Source organism: Melozone crissalis, unplaced genomic scaffold, assembly GCF_028551555.1.
Source record: "Melozone crissalis strain CALT ecotype California unplaced genomic scaffold, PUWL_Pcris_2 ptg000014l_1, whole genome shotgun sequence".
Taxonomy (NCBI): Eukaryota; Metazoa; Chordata; class Aves; order Passeriformes; family Passerellidae; genus Melozone; species Melozone crissalis.
The window spans coordinates 730,000-747,421 of record NW_026535792.1 but is presented as its reverse complement, the minus strand read 5'-3'; the positions used below and the strand labels follow the sequence as shown (position 1 = coordinate 747,421).

At 54.3% G+C, this 17,422-nt stretch overlaps 2 protein-coding genes across 2 annotated transcripts in view; one reads left to right on the top strand and one right to left on the bottom strand.

Annotated features, from left to right (window-relative positions):
* Nucleotides 1-1,554: 1,554 nt before the first annotated feature.
* Nucleotides 1,555-3,832, bottom strand: CIAO2A (cytosolic iron-sulfur assembly component 2A). The gene is made up of 5 exons (XM_054272798.1): nt 3,692-3,832; nt 3,256-3,420; nt 2,690-2,739; nt 2,327-2,372; nt 1,555-1,694 (listed from the first exon to the last, which is right to left on the bottom strand). The coding sequence occupies exons 1-5, from the start codon at nt 3,813-3,815 to the stop codon at nt 1,597-1,599; spliced, it is 483 nt and encodes a 160-aa protein (XP_054128773.1). The 5' UTR covers nt 3,816-3,832; the 3' UTR covers nt 1,555-1,596.
* A 684-nt stretch (nt 3,833-4,516) lies between these two features.
* The window catches only part of SPG11 (SPG11 vesicle trafficking associated, spatacsin), a 31,013-nt gene continuing 18,107 nt past the window's right edge, over nt 4,517-17,422 (top strand). Inside the window, exons 1-15 of the mRNA XM_054272525.1 lie at nt 4,517-4,719; nt 5,915-6,096; nt 6,824-7,051; nt 7,554-7,740; nt 8,271-8,408; nt 9,115-9,572; nt 9,742-9,887; nt 10,523-10,640; nt 10,733-10,888; nt 11,341-11,516; nt 11,649-11,825; nt 12,465-12,536; nt 13,404-13,531; nt 14,038-14,201; nt 16,766-16,973. Coding sequence (XP_054128500.1) covers nt 4,517-4,719; nt 5,915-6,096; nt 6,824-7,051; nt 7,554-7,740; nt 8,271-8,408; nt 9,115-9,572; nt 9,742-9,887; nt 10,523-10,640; nt 10,733-10,888; nt 11,341-11,516; nt 11,649-11,825; nt 12,465-12,536; nt 13,404-13,531; nt 14,038-14,201; nt 16,766-16,973 — 2,741 coding nt within the window. The remainder of the gene's footprint in view (nt 4,720-5,914; nt 6,097-6,823; nt 7,052-7,553; nt 7,741-8,270; nt 8,409-9,114; nt 9,573-9,741; nt 9,888-10,522; nt 10,641-10,732; nt 10,889-11,340; nt 11,517-11,648; nt 11,826-12,464; nt 12,537-13,403; nt 13,532-14,037; nt 14,202-16,765; nt 16,974-17,422) is intronic.

Genomic DNA, 17,422 nt, shown 5'->3' with positions numbered 1-17,422 from the left:
GGGCGGTGGCACGGAGCCGTGCAGGGGGACACAGAGCCCCCAGGAGCCCCCCAGGACAGGAGCTGCTATCTCCTGGCCCCAGGAGCCGCAGAACCTCCGTGCTGGCAGAGATATCTGCACTCTGAAAAGAAAATACCAACCCCCCTGCTGGAGGGCAAAAAAAGGGGAGCAAATTCCAGGAAAGAAGGCAGCAGATAAGGGCAGCTCGGGCTCCTGGAGCATTTGGTCCATCCTGCAGGAATGACCTGCCTGGGCCCCTTCCCAGCCACGGGGTGGGACACAGGACATGTCCCCTGTGCTGGCACACAAGGCACACCCATCCGTGGGCTACAAAGCAGTTTGAAATTTAACTGAAATGTAATTGAAGCTGAGTAACTGGAGTTGAGAAGTGTTTTTTCACACCTGCACGAACCTGTGGAAAAAAGGAGATTGTTCTCCTCCCCCTTTAATTAATTTTTTCAGCTGATTCGGCACCTGAGGAGAGGAGCGTTGCAGTGCCATGGAGCAGTTCAGTGGTTTGCCGAGGGGAACATTCCTTGTTTATAATGCTGAGCCCATTCCATGCTTCCATGCCCTCAGGGAAGCTTTATGGGGTTTATTAAAACGGCCACAAATCCCTGAAGTCCCCACAGATGTTTGCTCCGTGCCCCAAGGATCTCTCCCCGTGGAACTCAGCAGCTCCCTGAATCCCTGAGGAGCCACGGCAGCAGATCCTGGACACCTGCCCTGGACGAGGAGCAGGAGGGAACTGCCTGAGTCCCAGGCAAAGGTAAATCCATAAATCCATGCTCAGATCCATGCTGGGAACGGCCCCAGTGGGAAAGGTGGGCAGCTGGAAATGCTGTGGGTGTTCCAGGTGAGGGCAGTGAGGGAGCAGCGACAGGAGCAGGACAGTGGCAGCCAGCAGAAGCAGGGGCTGGGGGATGCTGCCACCTCCCACACTGCAGAGAAGTCAGAAGGAACAGCAGGATCGAGTTCTCATCCACAGGGAAACTTCACCCTCAGGGTGGTTATGAAGCAAAGCTTCCAGAATCAGAAGTGTGCGACATTAACAGGGAAAAAAGCACAAGGATTTGGCAGGAATTGTGCCCCAGTAAAAATCTCCTTGTTCTAGTCCAGTCCCTCAGCTCCAAATTCTTTTGAATTAATTTCAACTTTAATGTTTATCAACACTGAAATGTTGAATGAAATTAATTTCTGTAATAGAAATCTAAACTTGATTCTTAAGAAAAAACCAAAACAAATTCAGGACCCAGAAAGCAACACTTCAGTACAAGAATCTGTTTTATTTTTACAGTGCAGTGATTGAAACAATGTAGAAATTCAACTTGCAAAACTGAATTTGTATCACAACGTCTCTCAGAAGGCAATGCAGATGTGTTGCTTTGAATCACAAAATATTCCTCTGGACACCAAAAATTACAAACTCCCAGCAGTATACACCGGGCTTCCTTTAGAGACCGATTCCTCATAATTTAAATCTATCTTATAAACAATTTCTCCTTTAAAAAAACCACACGGAAGATAAAAACAACTCAAGTACAAAGGCCGAGGCGTTGCTGCTTTGATCAGCTGGGCTGCAGCAGGGCTGTGTCCCTAGTCGGGCTCGGTGACGCACTGCTCCACGATCTCGCGCAGGTTCGGGTTCTCCATGGCTGCTGCCACCCTCTCCTTGTCATTGATCTGCTTGTTGACTGCAAAACACAGCACGGGGCTCAGCAGGAAAGGGCATTTCGAGGGGCATTGCTGGGAAATGGGGAACCAGGCAGAGGCAAGAGCAGTCACCACAAAGCAACCATGGGAAATCAAAATTCCTGACGCTTTTCCAGCTCAGGAAAAGGCTGTGAGGTGTTCCAGTGGCGTGTCCCAAACCCAAGAGTGAAATTCAGGGTAAATGAGAGGGCCAGGTTCAGTGTGCAGCTCTTTAACCACAATATCCCATGTCTGGCAGGCACTGAATGCTCTGGACACTGCTGGGCTCTGGCTGGGCAGAACACCCAGGTAGGTCCTGCCAGCTTTCCTGCAAAACCTGCCTGAGAAACCTCCAGATTTGCTGTGGGGAGCTCAGGACAGTGGGGCCAAGGGCTGAGGCAGCTCCTCATGTCAGTTACTCAATTTTTGTTACAAACACCTGCCAGAGCTGGGGGGTTTTGTTATAAACCCAAAGCAGCAGCCAGCAGGCGGTCACAGAGCCACCACAGCCCTGGGGACACCGCGATGCCACCGGGTGTGCAGGCTCTGACAGGGGGTCAGGTCCTGGGGAGGCAGGGCAGCACAGGACAGGGCACAAGAGGCTGAAGCAGCAGCATGCACAGGCTCTACTCACTGTCCTCCTCCGTGGAATGTGTGCCCTCAGAAATGTAGATTTCCAGCTGCAGGAGAGATCAGCAGGGTTAGGGGCAGCACACTTTGGTCCTGGCGGGAAAACCCCGTCCCCACTCACACAGGGCTGTCACCCTGCTGCCCCAGGAGGGGACGGCTGCCAGGAGCTCCCTTTGCAGCGCTCAGCTGGGAGCCTGGAGCAGCTACAGAACCAGAACCACCACCCAAAAACCAACTGCAGCCGTCCCCAGGTAATTACTGAGTTCTTTACATTATTGGGGCCAAGTCTCTAAAGGTCTGTGTTTAATTTAGGGAGGCTGCCATTCATTCATGGAATTTAACACAGGCTTCAAACCAGGCACTTTACCTTGTGTCTAAAAGGCAAACATCTCTGAAGTTTTATTCTTAAACAAAGGCCTGTTCAAAGAGAACACAAAAGAGATTTTCCTGTAAAAGTGAAGGTTTGAGGAGCATTTTCAGAGAATCCATGTTTAATAACCAGTGTAACTAACAGTGTCCTTTTGTACCTTGAGCAGCACAAGCCACAGAGGGAAAGGGGACAAGCAGAAAGTTGTTTTTTTTTTTTTCTTTTTATAAGAGTTGACAAACTCAATTAATAACCTTACTGAAGTAACTTGGAGAATACAAAGAAGGAATTCTGTACCACTTCCCAGCAGAGTTTTGAGAGGTCCTCTTTGAAGAGATTCCCTAACATGACACAAACAGATGGGAGTCCCCATTTCTCTGAATCTGGAGGTTTTTTTGCTCGGTTTGTTTTTTGGTTTGGTTGCACTGGTGGCTGGGTTCTCAAGCTGCAATTCTGGTCAAACCAACACAGGCAGGCAAGACTGAACCTGCACTGGGACTGGTGGCATCCAGCCAGCCCCCAAGGACCCCTTTGTCTTTGTCTGTGATCTCATTAAAGGATCTCACCGATGAGAGTGGCCAAGGAGCAATGAGGTACTGTTGGCGTAAACCTGATGGTGACCAGATATTCATCCTCCCCTATCTCCTGCACTTCCACGCAGTTTTCCGTCACCACTTCCAGTTCTTCCAAAGTGTTTGGCTTCTCCGGGTCCCGGATAGTCCGGATTATATCTGAGACAAGGGGCACAGTAAGGAATCTTCCCTGGGATTCACAAAGGGATTTCCACGAGCACCCCTTCCAGCACTGCTGACGCTGCACTCTTTGGCAGCCACAAGCGATCCCAACGAGCCGAGCGGGCCCCGTCTCCCTGCCCAGCCCCTCGGGGCCCCCTCAGCGCTCCGAGCCCCTCAGGACCCCGCGCGTTCCCCCTCAGTCCCCCAAGGGCAAACCGGCACCGTGCCCGGGGCTCCCCCCGCGGCCCCCGCGCCCCCCGGCAGTCACCGTAGACCTCGATGGCCCTGTCGTGCTCCATGGCGCGGCTCGGGGGCGCATGGCGGGCGCTACTGGCGGGGCTCCGCCACACCCGGCCCAGCGCCTGCCACAGCAGCGCCAGCGCCAGCGCCATGGCCGCGCTCCGCCATCGGCCCGCGGGCCGCCGCGCTTCCGCCTGGGCGGGGCCGGAGAGGGCCAATGGCAGCCGGGGGCGGGGCCGGGGCGGCCAATGGGCGGGGAGGTAACGGGAACGACGCTCATGGGGGCGTGGCCTCGCGTCCGGGGTGGGGACACGGAGAGGGGACGCAGGGAGATCCCGGGACGCGGAGAGAGTCCGGGACAGCGAGTGGGGACACGGAGGGACCCCGGAACACGGAGGGGGGACCCAGGACACAGAGTGGGGACACAAAGGGACCCTCCCGGGACACAAAGGGACCCTCCCGGGACACGGAGTGACCCCGGGGTAGCTCCGGGACACAGAGTGGGGACACAAAAGGACCCCTCGGGACACAGAGAGACAGCTCCGGGACATAGAGGGACTCCCGAGACAGCCGCTGCCGCAGAGTGGGGACACAGAAGTTCCATGGGGATCCATCTGCGACAGAGATCAGAGAAAAGACTCAGAGAATTCTACTTAAAAATAAAGAAAACTCTGCTGAAGTTGCGGGCCAGGGGAGAACTACAGCTCCCAGCGCGCATTGCCGCTCCGCGGTGCCTGCTGGGGGCTGTAGTCGGGCCCGGCCGTGCCCAGCTGACCGGAACGAGGGGCGGCCCCGCGGGGATGGCGGCGGCTCGGGCCGGGCGCGTCGGGCGGCGCTGAGGCCGGGCCGGAGGATGGCGGCGGCCGGGGTCCCGGCGGAGCTGCGAGTGCTGCTGGTGCCCCGCTCGGAGCAGCCGCGGGGCGCGGCGCGGGTGCGGCTGAGCAGGGCCCGGCACGCCCTGGGCGCCGTGCTGCTGGCCGGCGGCATCCGCCTGGAGTCACTGGGGGCCGGCGGGGCCGGGCAGCGCGGCAGCGTGCTGCCGGGAGCCTGGGCTGAGTGAGTACCGGGAGCCTGGGCTCAGTGAGTGCGGGGCAGGGGGGCAGCGTGCTGCCGGGAGCCCGGGCTCAGTGAGTACCGGGAGCCGGGGCTCAGTGAGTACCGGGAGCCCGGGCTCAGTGAGTACCGGGAGCCCGGGCTCAGTGAGTACCGGGAGCCCGGGCTCAGTGAGTGCGGGCCGGGGCTGCGGGACCGCAACGGGAGCGCTCCCGGAGCCGCGGCGGGGCCGGGTGGTTTCTGTCTGTCCATCCTGCTGGGTCGTGTGTGTCTGTCCATCCTGCCGGGTCGTGTGTGTCTGTCTGGCCGAGTGCTGTCTGTCCGGCCGGCCGGGTGTGCTCTCGGCAGCTGATCCCAGAGCAAACAAGAAGGGTCTGTCTGTCTGTCTGCCTGTCTGTCTGTCGCGCTGTTTCTTCACGCCCCAGTGCCTCCCCCGCAGCCCGGGGCCAGCCCGGGTGACGCTCGGCTGTCACATGGTGGCTTTAACACATGGTGGCTTTAACGCGTGGTGGCTCCAACATCTGCTTGGGCAGCTTCCGTGCCGAGCCAAAAGCACGCCTTAGTTCTGAGCATCTGCAGTGTCCGGCAGCAGCAGCCGGACGTTCTGTGTCACACAGAATCCCCAGCTGTTTCTGCTGTAAGGGACATTAAATCCCACCCAGTGCCACCCCTGCCATGGCAGGGACACTGCCGCTGTCCCAGGCTGCTCCCTGGGGCATTCCGGGGCTGGGCAGTGTCTCACTGCTGTCACAGTCTCTGCTCTCTGGTTTGCCCTGCCCCGTGCTGAGCCGGTCACTCTCTGTCCCCTCCCCATCAGCACGGAGCCGGTGTGACACACCTGGAGGGGTTCTGGGCCCCAAAACCCAATGGGAAATGGAATGGACAGTGTGTTCTGCTCTCCTTGTGCTGGTGCTCTCCTGAGGCAGAGCAGCCCTGGTGTCCTGGGTGGCTTGGAGTGAAAAATGGAGAGTGTGGAACCCCTTTATCCTGGAGAGGAGGAGGAGGAAGAGGAGCTGGGCTTCCTCAGGCTTGTCCTGCCAGGGATGAAGCAGCTCAGTGCTGGGAGGGCCAGGGTGGCACCAGGGGAATCACCGATGAAATGAAGGTGTTGTCCCCAGTCAGTGCACACCCAGAATGGTCAGCCTGGGAAATGGGGACAGGGAATAAAGCTGTGACCTCCCTGAATGTTTCACTTCAGCTTCCTGTGGGACAGCTCCGAAGATGATGGTTCACAATCCAAGACAAAGCTCCTGGCTCTTGCTCAAAGCCATGACCTGTTTGTCTATGAGTTCAGTGTAGAAGATGGAAAACACAACCCCAATTCCCTGCACAGTTGTGAGGCAGAGACGCTGAAAAGGCTCCTTGAAGATAAAAACATCAGTGAGTAAATTCCAATGTGTTGCATGTGTGAAATACTGCAGCTCTGGTTCTGCTGCTCCTGGTGGGATGGAGCACCAGGGAATTTCAGGTACCTCCCCACTGCTCCAATGGGATCAGCAGGATTCACGGGCTTGAGAAATCATGGGGACATTTCTGTGTTCAAAGGTGACATTGCCAGAAAGAATTAAACTCTTGTAGGATCATGTTTGAGTGATACAGAATTAAAAATTAATTTTAATAAGATATATATGCTCTCAAATTTTAACTTTAATATTGGGACTAATGGGAAGAAAAGGGAGACAACGCTCATCAATAACACTGCAAAGACTAATTAAACATTTAACCTTGTATTTTATGATTAGCAAACATAATGTGCAGTTAGAATGAGCCTTTGGTGTTTTACATGTTCTTAAAGTCTCCCTTCCTGAAATATTTTATTTCCAAAGTTTGTAGCTTTTCTTCTCAGTGCTGACTGAAGTCCTATTTTGTGCTGATTTTTTATGTTCTTCATAGTATTGTCTGCTGAAAAAGCCACATAAAAAGTTTTGGGAAATGGTTCTAGAATTAGTGCCCCTGGCACAGAAAGTGAGACTTAAAACCGACCATCCCAAGTCCTGTTAGGGTGGGAACTGGGGCAATGAATTTGAGCTGTCATTTTCTTGGGATTCCTTTACAAATCAAAAGTCTAGCTCGCTGTGATCTGAAATTTAAATATCTACATTTACAGGTCTGCCTTCAATTTCCTCTGTGAAGATTCTGTCTTTTGGAAACAACAAGTGCAAACTTCTGCTCAACCGGTTTCTCCTTGTGCACCTGGCCTTTCCTGGGGAAGGCTCACCCCCAGAGCCCTGTGGCTGCTTCCCCCTGGCCCTGCCTGCAGGAGCTGTGGGGAGGATTGCAGACTCCCAGTTCTGCAGGGGGATCCTGTTCCTGTTGGACAGCGCTGGCTGGATTTGTATCCTTTGCAGGAGAGATCAGGGAAGATCATCTGGAACAGCAGAGCTGCTTCTCTCTGCTGTCAGGGCTGAGCAGAAATTTCTTTACAGACATTTAAGAAGAGAAGGTTGTGCAGCCAAATCCTGGTTATTGTAGAGAAGTGCCACAGCTGTGTGGGCAGGGTTTCCCACTGCAGAGCTGGGTTTATGGGTTATTAAGGGGTTTGATGGGCCTGTGTATAACAGGCTGACTTCTGCTGTCGCCTCACGGCTGAATTAAAGCAGAAATGATCTGCAGGCTCCCAGGGAGCCTGGTGTTGGGATGAGCAGGGGCTCAGGCCTGTCAGCTCCACCAGCTGCTGGCATTGCCCTGTCCCTGCTCATCTCCTCTGGCACACTGGGGCACAGGGAAGCCAGCTTGCCTTTCCCTGCTCCTGGAGCCCCGACGCAGCACCCTGTCCGGCTGGGTCCCTGCTCTCTTGTTCCCTCCAGGCCTGGGCTTTTCCTTGATGCTGCTTGCAGACGTGTTTGACTGCTGTGACGGTGCCAGCCTGGGGAAGGTGGCTGTAGCCCTGGGGGCTGGGCAGGGGCAGGGCCCGGCCCCTGTGTCCCCCCTGGCTGCCCTGGCAGTGTCCCCTGACCTCAGCACGGCCGTGGTGACCAGCAGCTGCCACTGGGCCCTGGCTGTGCAGCTCAACACCTACTTCAGGTACAGCTCTGGGCTCCCTGAGCCTCCCAGCTCCTGAATTCTGGGCCTGTCCTCACCGGGGTGCTGGCAGCTTTTCACTCGGACTTCTGTGCTAGAGCAGAAATTCCCTCTTTGTTTAAAGATTGTCCTTGCACTGCTTGCTCCAGTTTATTCTCTGTCACAAAGGAAACTGTGTCTATAACATGTCCTTGTTTTAATCTGTCTGTTAACAAGCAGATAAACTTTGTCTTGCCCTTCATGTTTTTTCCAGGAAGATGAGGTGCTCTCAGTGCCAGGGGTATTTAGAAATACGGCGGGGAATGGAATTATCAAACTGTACTGATTTAGCTTGATGAATTAGGGCCAGCTGGTAATTAAGAGGTGGTGTCCACCTCACAGAAAAGAGCATCAGGTTTTGATGGCTCACCTGTTACCCTGAGAGGTAACACCCAGAGCTGCAGCTGCACCCAGAGCTGCTGGAGGACTTAAACATGAAAAAAACATCTCAAATCATCTGAGCAAGGTGAAATTTCCTATTTATTTCTTTACAGACAGTTCCCTGAACATTTGTTCTGTAAGAGAGATCCTGAAAATCTGCCAGTGAAGGCTGCAGAGGGGCTGGACGAGGATGAGCTGGCCAGTTCTGAGCACAGCATGGAGCTCCTGCCGCTGCCCTTCCGCACAGACAGGTACGGGGGGAGGAACTCCTGACACAGGCTGGCCTTTGCCTCCTTCGCATCACTGGTAACAAACTGCTGGGCTGTGTTTTCACTTGTAGTTGGGACAGGTAAAATCAGCCATTCTGCTGTAAATGTTTTGAATTTAGGGTGGACCAAGACAGCTTTAGGTGTGGCATTGGACAGCTTCCAAACAGGAATTGCTGCTTGGGGGTTACCTGTGAGTCTTAGAGCATTGATACTAATAATGCATGTCAGTTATAGCTTGGTGTATAGATGAGAAATGTGCAGTTCTGGAGTTAATTGTGTTCTACGTTTTTTAATTTATAACTATTTGTTATCACTTAAAATATAGTAGGACAGTTATATATAACTATCTATAACTGTAATTTATATATAATTATCTATAACTATAATCTATATATAACTGTCTATGACTGCCTGTTCTGCTATTTTTTACTTGGCATTTTCTGTGAGGAAAAGAAAACTTTTCACTAGAAATGCTGGACATGGATGTTGTCAGCTGATCCAGCTGTGGTCACTCAGCTTGGCTGCAGGGGCTATTTAAATGTAAATAAAGAGGCTGTGGTAAGGTTAAAATGCAGGATGCTGGATGGATTTTATGAGCTCTAAGTGCATTTTGTCTAACTGAGAAAGCTTTACCTGCCTTGTTCCTGGGGTAATACCTGGTGTTAAGGTGACTCTGTCCCCTTGGCAGGTCCTGGAAGGCACACCTGTCCTCGCTGTGGGACAGAGTCAGGAGGAGAAGAACACCAGGCTCTGCAAATTTGGTGAACGACCTGAATTTGCCTTGGTATCAGTTTTTTACCCATCTGGAAGATCACGATCCTGAAGTTTGTGAGGATCCAGAGAGGATGGTGGCCTTTGTCCCCCGGGCTGTCACTTGGGCAGCTTCCCCAGCGCTCCAAGGGCAGCCTGGGGGCGCAGGACAGCAGTGGGCACAAATCCCCGTGGGAGCAGCCCAGGACAGGGTGGAACTGGAGTGCAAGCTGGTGACTGGAGCCAAGGCTGTGTTTGTGGGGCAGGCACAGCACACGGGGCTGGCTCTGGCGCTCTGGGATTTTGAGTCCCAGCAGGTGACGTGTTCCCACTTTGGCAGGAGCAGTGCCTATGTGGAGTGCAGTGCAGAGCTGCCACTGTGTCTGCTGCTGACAGGTGAGGGCCCATAAACTGTCCTGAGACAGCTGCTTTGGGGGTTTTAGTGTTTACCTGGCTGCTGGTGGGTGACTTCCATCGCGTTCCTGCTTGGGGAAATCCAAAGGGAAATGCTGCTGCCAGAAAGGGGCTGCTGTGTCTTTAATAATGCCTTGGTTGTGTCCTTCAGAGCGTGGCCTGTCCCTGGTGCTGTTTGGGGTCACTCAGGAGGAGTTCCTGACCAGGCTGATGATGTTTGGCAGCGCTGGGGTCGTGGATTCCCTGTGCCGCCTCAATGGCTGGGAGAGGTGCTCCATTCCCATCCATGCCCTCGAGGTGAGGAAAGCTGCCTGCTATTTGCAAGCTGTCCTGCAAATAACAAACCCTGTATTCCAAACATTGAATGCTGTTTAGCAGTGCCAGTGTGGGTTTAGACACAATTAAAAGTGTGCCTCAAACCTAGGGGCAGAAGAAAGTGGTTTAGTTATTGAATAAACAGCAAAACCCCAAGCAGATGAGTAACCCAAAGGAAGAAGTACAGCAGCAAAGTGAATGCACATTAATAAGATAAAAGAGAACAAAGCAGTGCTCAAAATTCCCTCTTAATTGGACTCAAAAGCAATTTTGCCAGTTTCTGCAGCAGTTTTTGTCCCCTTGAAAAATGTTAAATATGAAAAGAAATCCTTGGAACTAGATTTCTGTGTTTATTGTGCTGCTCTTACAAAATTGCTGTAAGCTTATTCAGCGTCCTGATTCTCATAGTATTTACTTCATATTGCTGCAATAACATTTTGTGTGTGGAGGTCCAGGGCAGGGCTGGAGCAGAGGCTCTGTGCAGGTCCCCTTGTTACTGCAGGCTGCACACAGAGTGTAAATCCCCTCTGGTTTCTGTGTGTGTCACTGAGGCTGGAGTAAGTGCACAGTGGATGGGTGTAAATCCATGCTTAATTGTTGTGTTTCTGTTTGTCCAGGCAGGTTTGGAGAATCGCCAGCTGGACACGGTGGACTTGTTTTTGAAAAGCAAAGAAAGTGCTTTCAGTCTGTCTGCAGCCTGCCCTGGGGCTGCTGCCTCCCAGTCCTACCTGAGAAGTGAGTGAGGAACCCCAGGGGTTCACTTCATCCCTCTGTCCACGGCTCAGTGCAGGGTGCTGATGCGTGAGCTGTTTGTGGAACCATTGCAGGTGTGGAGGAGCTCAGGCCAGCTCTGAACTTGCTCTGCTCAGCCATCCAAGGCAATGATATGGAGCCCCACAGCAAACCCTTCTCTGAGCAGCTCCTGAACCTCACCCTGACTTTCCTCACCAAGCAGCTGGAGGAAATCTTTGTGCACACAGAGGGTAAGAGCACTCCTGCTGGGTCATACCTAGTCATGTGTCATCATTTAAGTAAGTAAGAACTGCTAATTCTTTTAATTAAAAGCTTGAATTTGCTTGGGATTAACATAAAGATGCTAGAATTAAGTGAGTGAAAGATGTTCATTGCTCTGTTTTAGACTGGACTTACCTAATGAATAATTGGTGGGGTTAATACAAAATTTCAGTTCTCCTTTACTGGTCCCTGGGCAGGAAAACCCCTCAGTGAGGGCAGGGAGCTCTGTGGGGCTGGGGCTGTGTCCTGACAGGGTGCTGGGCTGTCACTGCCTGCACAGGGGACAGAGTTATGTGCCCTTCCCTCTGAGGGGTGTCTGTTTATTAATCATAATCAGCACATTCGTTAATTCAGCATCGCTAAGCATTAAAATCCTGCCTGTTCATTCCCATTTGACTGAAATCTTGGATGCTTTTGGCAGAGCCTGATGAGTTCCTGCAGAAGGCTGCAGATATTTTAACAGATTACATCATTAAGCTGAGGAAGTTCCTGAGGAGATACCCTCACCCAGCAGTGACCCCAGGGCAGGGAGCTGAGCTGGATGAGGACCTGCCTGAGATAGAGGAGAGCCGAGAATGGGAAAAACTGACACCAGAGGTGAAAACCAGCAACCCAGTTTTTGCTGCTGTGATGAAGTTTATATAAGGAGATAATTTATACGGAAATAAAGTACTGGGAAAGAAAATCAGCACAGGGATGATCTAGTTTGTTCCATGTTTTTCCCTTTAGGAAGTCATTGCTGAGGCCATCCTAAGCAACAAAATACCCGAGGCCCAGATCTTCTTCAGAAGGCAGAAACACCCTGCTGAGAGTCTGCAGGAGTTCCTGCAGACAGGCTTGAGCCTGGTCTATGACTGCCTGCTGAGGGGCAGCACCAGGGAGGCCTCAGAGCTGCTGAGGAACATGGTGAGAGGTGTTTTGGGGTGCTCACTGTGCCTGGGGACTGAGCAGGGCACGGGGAGCCTCAGGTTGATTCCCCAGAAACAGCGGGGATTGCAGTGGGAATGGCTGCTTTGGGGGAGCCTGGCTGAGCAGCACAGAAAGGGTGGTTCTGCCTGGGGACAGGTCACAGGGACAGCAGGGACATCCCTGGGAGGGGGACACAGGGTTTGAGGACAGCAGGGACATCCCTGGGAGGGGGACACAGGGTTTGGGGACAGCAGGGACATCCCTGGGTTTGGGGACAGCAGTGACATCCCTGGGAGGGGGACACAGGGTTTGAGGACAGCAGGGACATCCCTGGGAGGGGGACAGCAGGGACATCCCTAGAATGGGGACACAGGGTTTGGGGACAGCAGGGACATCCCTGGGTTTGGGGACAGCAGTGACATCCCTGGGAGGGGGACACAGGGTTTGAGGACAGCAGGGGTATCCCTGGGATGGGGACAGCAGGGACACCCCTGCAGGAGCTGGCGCAGGGCTGGCACGAGCCTGCTGTCAGGGCTGTGTGCTTTGGGGGGAGAGCTGCTGTGTTCATTGCTCTGTGCTGGGTGTGAGCAGTGCATCCTGTGGGCCCCTGTTGCAGTGGGTGTCTCTCTGTGGCAGGGCCTGGACGTGGAGCAGGAGCTGCACAGGATCTGCCTGCACACCCAGGACAGGCACGTCAGGGAGCTCCTGGTGAGTGCAGCAAGGGCTGCCTGGCTCCAGCCCTGCGCCCTTGCCTGCCTTTGGGCTGAGGGAAATGGATTTATAGAAAATTTTCAAAGTTTAGTAGAAGGCTCACGTGGTGTGTGTTTGTATGTAAACTTTGAGATAAGAAATGCTGACTCAGAGATGTTATGGAACGGGACAGACATTGTTGAGAGAGAAATGGAACTAAAAACAAGTTTCAAAGGATAGTCTCACAAACAAGACTAAATGTTTTAGAGAAATGGAGCTATGAAAGATGTATTGCAGTAGGACTCACAAAGGGTAATTTTAGATGATTTACTTTAAGGTATTTACAGTATAGTGTGGCTAAAGCTGATAGACCAAGAAACACTTCTAGTGTAGTTAGGAAATAGTTGCCTTCTGATTGTGATGGTGTGAGTTATAACATCTGTATTGTTTCATCCTACACATGAGACTGAAAATAGATTAAAAGTTACTGAACACCTCTCAGTTGCCCCATCTCTGGGTCAGAAAAAAGCTTAATCTGACAATAAACCCTGACTGCTGTGACCTTCAGAGCAGAGACAGCCAGGGCTTGTACTGCACCCTGCTGATGGCATTCCTGCAGCATCCCTGTCCTCTGCACCTGCAGTTAAACCACAGGGCTGGTACAGTGTCATTCATTGCTCTGATCTGCTTCTCTCACACAGTCCGAGTCCTCTTGTCATTCAGGTGCATTGCCCTCTGCTTCCAGAATTGTTTCCCTACAGCTGGTTAATTGTTTGCACTTGCAGGATCATTTACAACTTGAATAGATTAAAGATAGATAAAGACTGGGGGGAATTGGAGGTAATAGTTTAACAGGTGGAGGTAATGCTTTAATTTGAATTAAAGGTGAAAGTCTTACAAGAAGAAAATTACTTTTCTGAAAAAGAGAAGAAAATGATTGACTTTGTGCATCAGGTTGAAAGCTTCTACTCAGAATCCTTCCAGGAAAACAAAGAGACTCAGGCTCTTTCCAGGTAATGTGGGTTATTAATTTTAATTATTAATCAATAGTATTATTAATGGGGTTTAAAATGTGGTGGATTCTACATTCTGAGAGATTTACTGCACTAACAAATACAGTCTTTAATTTGATTAATTTCACACTGGTGTTCACTTGCAGAAATCAGAGTCAGCGTGGGGACTGAGTCATTTTCTCGTTTCTGTGGCAGTTGCTGTCATGTTCTCTCGTGACACACTGCTGTGTGAGTCATGACAAACCACTGTGGGGGTGACAGAGCTCTCCTGCTTCAAAGGAAGCATTTTTAATAATAATATTAGAATTACCACTCAATTATTCATGTTCAGATGTTTGCTCTGGTTTTAATCTATGATGTCTTTAATACAGCAAGCCAAATAACCTAGAAAACAATGTTACAGCTAAATGATGGTAAAGCTGTTATGATACTGCTAATTTGTTGGGAAAACAGGCAGTTCTTTCCTTGTGAGCCGCCCAGCCCCTGAGCCCAGGCCGGTGTTGCAGGTGCAGCGGCTGGAGGAGGCGGCAGGAGCTGGCTGGGCCGCGGGCAGTGCTGGGCTCCCAGCTGGGCTGGGGCAGCCCCCGGCTCACCCTGAGCCTCGGCTGGGCCCTGTGCTGGGAGCCCCTGCTGCAGGACATGGTGCTGCTGCCCTGGAGAGCGCAGCGAGGCAAGTGCTGGGCCCGGGGAGCACGGGGACAGGGGCACGGCCACAGGGCCGCTGTGTGTGCCACTCACAGGGGGCAGTGGGGCTCACCCTGTGCCCTCCTGATGGGGCTCACCCTGTGCCCTCCTGGTGGGGCTCACCCTGTGCCCTCCTGGTGGGGTTTCACCGTGTGCCCTCCTGGTGGGGCTCACCCTGTTCCACCCTGATGGGGCTCACCCTGTGCCCTCCTGGTGGGGCTCACCCTGTGCCCTCCTGGTGGGGCTCACCCTGTTCCACCCTGATGGGGCTCACCCTGTGCCCTCCTGGTGGGGCTCACCCTGTTCCACCCTGATGGGGCTCACCCTGTGCCCTCCTGGTGGGGCTCACCCTGTGCCCTCCTGGTGGGGCTCACCCTGTGCCCTCCTGGTGGGTTTCACCCTGTTCCACCCTGGTGGGGCTCACCCTGTTCCATCCTGGTGGGGCTCACCCTGTGCCCTCCTGGTGGGGCTCACCCTGTGCCCTCCTGGTGGGGCTCACCCTGTGCCCTCCTGGTGGGGTTTCACCCTGTGCCCTCCTGGTGGGGCTCACCCTGTGCCCTCCTGGTGGGGCTCACCCTGTGCCCTCCTGGTGGGGTTTCACCCTGTGCCCTCCTGGTGGGGCTCACCCTGTTCCACCCTGGTGGGGCTCACCCTGTGCCCTCCTGGTGGGGCTCACCCTGTGCCCTCCTGGTGGGGCTCACCCTGTTCCACCCTGATGGGGCTCACCCTGTGCCCTCCTGGTGGGGCTCACCCTGTGCCCTCCTGGTGGGTTTCACCCTGTTCCACCCTGGTGGGGCTCACCCTGTGCCCTCCTGGTGGGGCTCACCCTGTGCCCTCCTGGTGGGTTTCACCCTGTTCCACCCTGGTGGGGCTCACCCTGTGCCCTCCTGGTGGGGCTCACCCTGTGCCCTCCTGGTGGGGCTCACCCTGTGCCCTCCTGGTGGGTTTCACCCTGTTCCACCCTGGTGGGGCTCACCCTGTGCCCTCCTGGTGGGGCTCACCCTGTGCCCTCCTGGTGGGGCTCACCCTGTGCCCTCCTGGTGGGGTTTCACCCTGTGCCCTCCTGGTGGGTTTCACCCTGTGCCCTCCTGGTGGGGCTCACCCTGTGCCCTCCTGGTGGGGTTTCACCCTGTGCCCTCCTGGTGGGTTTCACCCTGTGCCCTCCTGGTGGGGCTCACCCTGTGCCCTCCTGGTGGGGTTTCACCCTGTGCCCTCCTGGTGGGGCTCACCCTGTGCCCTCCTGGTGGGGCTCACCCTGTTCCATCCTGGTGGGGTTTCACCCTGTGCCCTCCTGGTGGGGCTCACCCTGTTCCACCCTGGTGGGGCTCACCCTGTGCCCTCCTGGTGGGGTTTCACCCTGTTCCACCCTGGTGGGGCTCACCCTGTTCCACCCTGGTGGGGTTTCACCCTGTTCCATCCTGGTGGGGCTCACCCTGTTCCACCCTGGTGGGGTTTCACCCTGTGCCCTCCTGGTGGGGCTCACCCTGTTCCACCCTGGTGGGGCTCACCCTGTTCCACCCTGGTGGGGTTTCACCCTGTTCCACCCTGGTGGGGCTCACCCTGTGCCCTCCTGGTGGGGCTCACCCTGTGCCCTCCTGGTGGGGTTTCACCCTGTGCCCTCCTGGTGGGGCTCACCCTGTTCCACCCTGGTGGGGCTCACCCTGTTCCACCCTGGTGGGGTTTCACCCTGTTCCACCCTGGTGGGGTTCACCCTGTGCCCTCCTGGTGGGGTTCACCCTGTTCCACCCTGATGGGGCTCACCCTGTGCCCTCCTGGTGGGGCTCACCCTGTGCCCTCCTGGTGGGGTTTCACCCTGTTCCATCCTGGTGGGGCTCACCCTGTTCCATCCTGGTGGGGTTTCACCCTGTTCCATCCTGGTGGGTTTCACCCTGTTCCACCCTGGTGGGGCTCACCCTGTTCCACCCTGGTGGGGTTTCACCCTGTGCCCTCCTGGTGGGGCTCACCCTGTGCCCTCCTGGTGGGGTTCACCCTGTGCCCTCCTGGTGGGGCTCACCCTGTTCCATCCTGGCTCTGGGCTCCTCCTGTGGAGAGGGATTGGGAAGTAGCTGGAAGGGACTTGCCAGGTGTGAATGCCACCCTCTGCCACATCCTGTCCCACCCCCTGCCCTGGGGAACTGCTTCCAGCTCTGCCAACGTGAGACTCCAAAACCTTCCCTTGATCTCATGGCAGCTGTTCATTAAAAATAGGTACCTGGAGGGACAGGACACAGGGAATGGGTTCCCACTGCCACAAGGCAGGGTTAGATGGGATGCTGGGAATTGGGAATTGTTCCCTGGGAGGGTGGCCAGGCCCTGGCACAGGTGCCCAGGGAAGCTGTGGTGCCCCTGGATCCCTGGCAGTGCCCAAGGCCAGGTTGGACGGGGTTTGGAACCACCTGGGACAGTGGGAGGTGTCCCTGCCCATGGCACTGGATGCTCTTTAAGGTCCCAGCCCAAACCATTGCACAATTCTGTGTAAGAAAACACCAGCATTTCCCTCAGGAGTGTTTGTGTGTGCTGGTTCCATCCTTCTGCCTTTTTGAAACACAGAGCTCAAGAGCTGCAGTGCCGAGGTGCTCTGGATGCACGTGACAGCGCAGCACGACTGGCTGAGGGTTTGTTCCTGGATTGAGGAGTCAGAGCCCAGCCAGGCTCCGTGTGCCAGCGCTGCCTGGCCCCCCCTGAGCCCTGACATCGTGGACAGGAGCACTCTGTGCAGCCCCTACATGAGACAGGACATCCTCAACAAGCTGGCCAGGTAGGGCGCCCAAGGCTTCTCTCTCCTTCCTGTGTGAAGCCAAAATCAGAAATAAAATCCTTGATACATATTAGTTTTTATACTGCTCTTTTTGGAAACAGCACAATTCCATTGATAAATGTGATTTTAGTCTCCTGTTTTCAGTTATCTGGCAACAGTAAAAGCCAGGAGAGCAGGAGCACTCCTCCCTCAGCCCTTGGATGTGTCAGGGGTTATATTCCTGATGCCCACTTTAATGCCAGGGAGGGAATGCTGAGCATTTCCCTGCTCTGGGCAGTGCCCTGCAGTAACCACAGTGTTGTGGGGCACAGGCAGGTGGATTCTGGCACTCTGTGTTTGCCTCTGCAGGGAATTAATCCCTGGGAGGGAAAGGTCTGCTCTAATTCTGAGCTGGAAACACCCATCAGAGCTTGTCAAAGAGCTGTGGGATCAGTGTCTGTGCTTTTTCC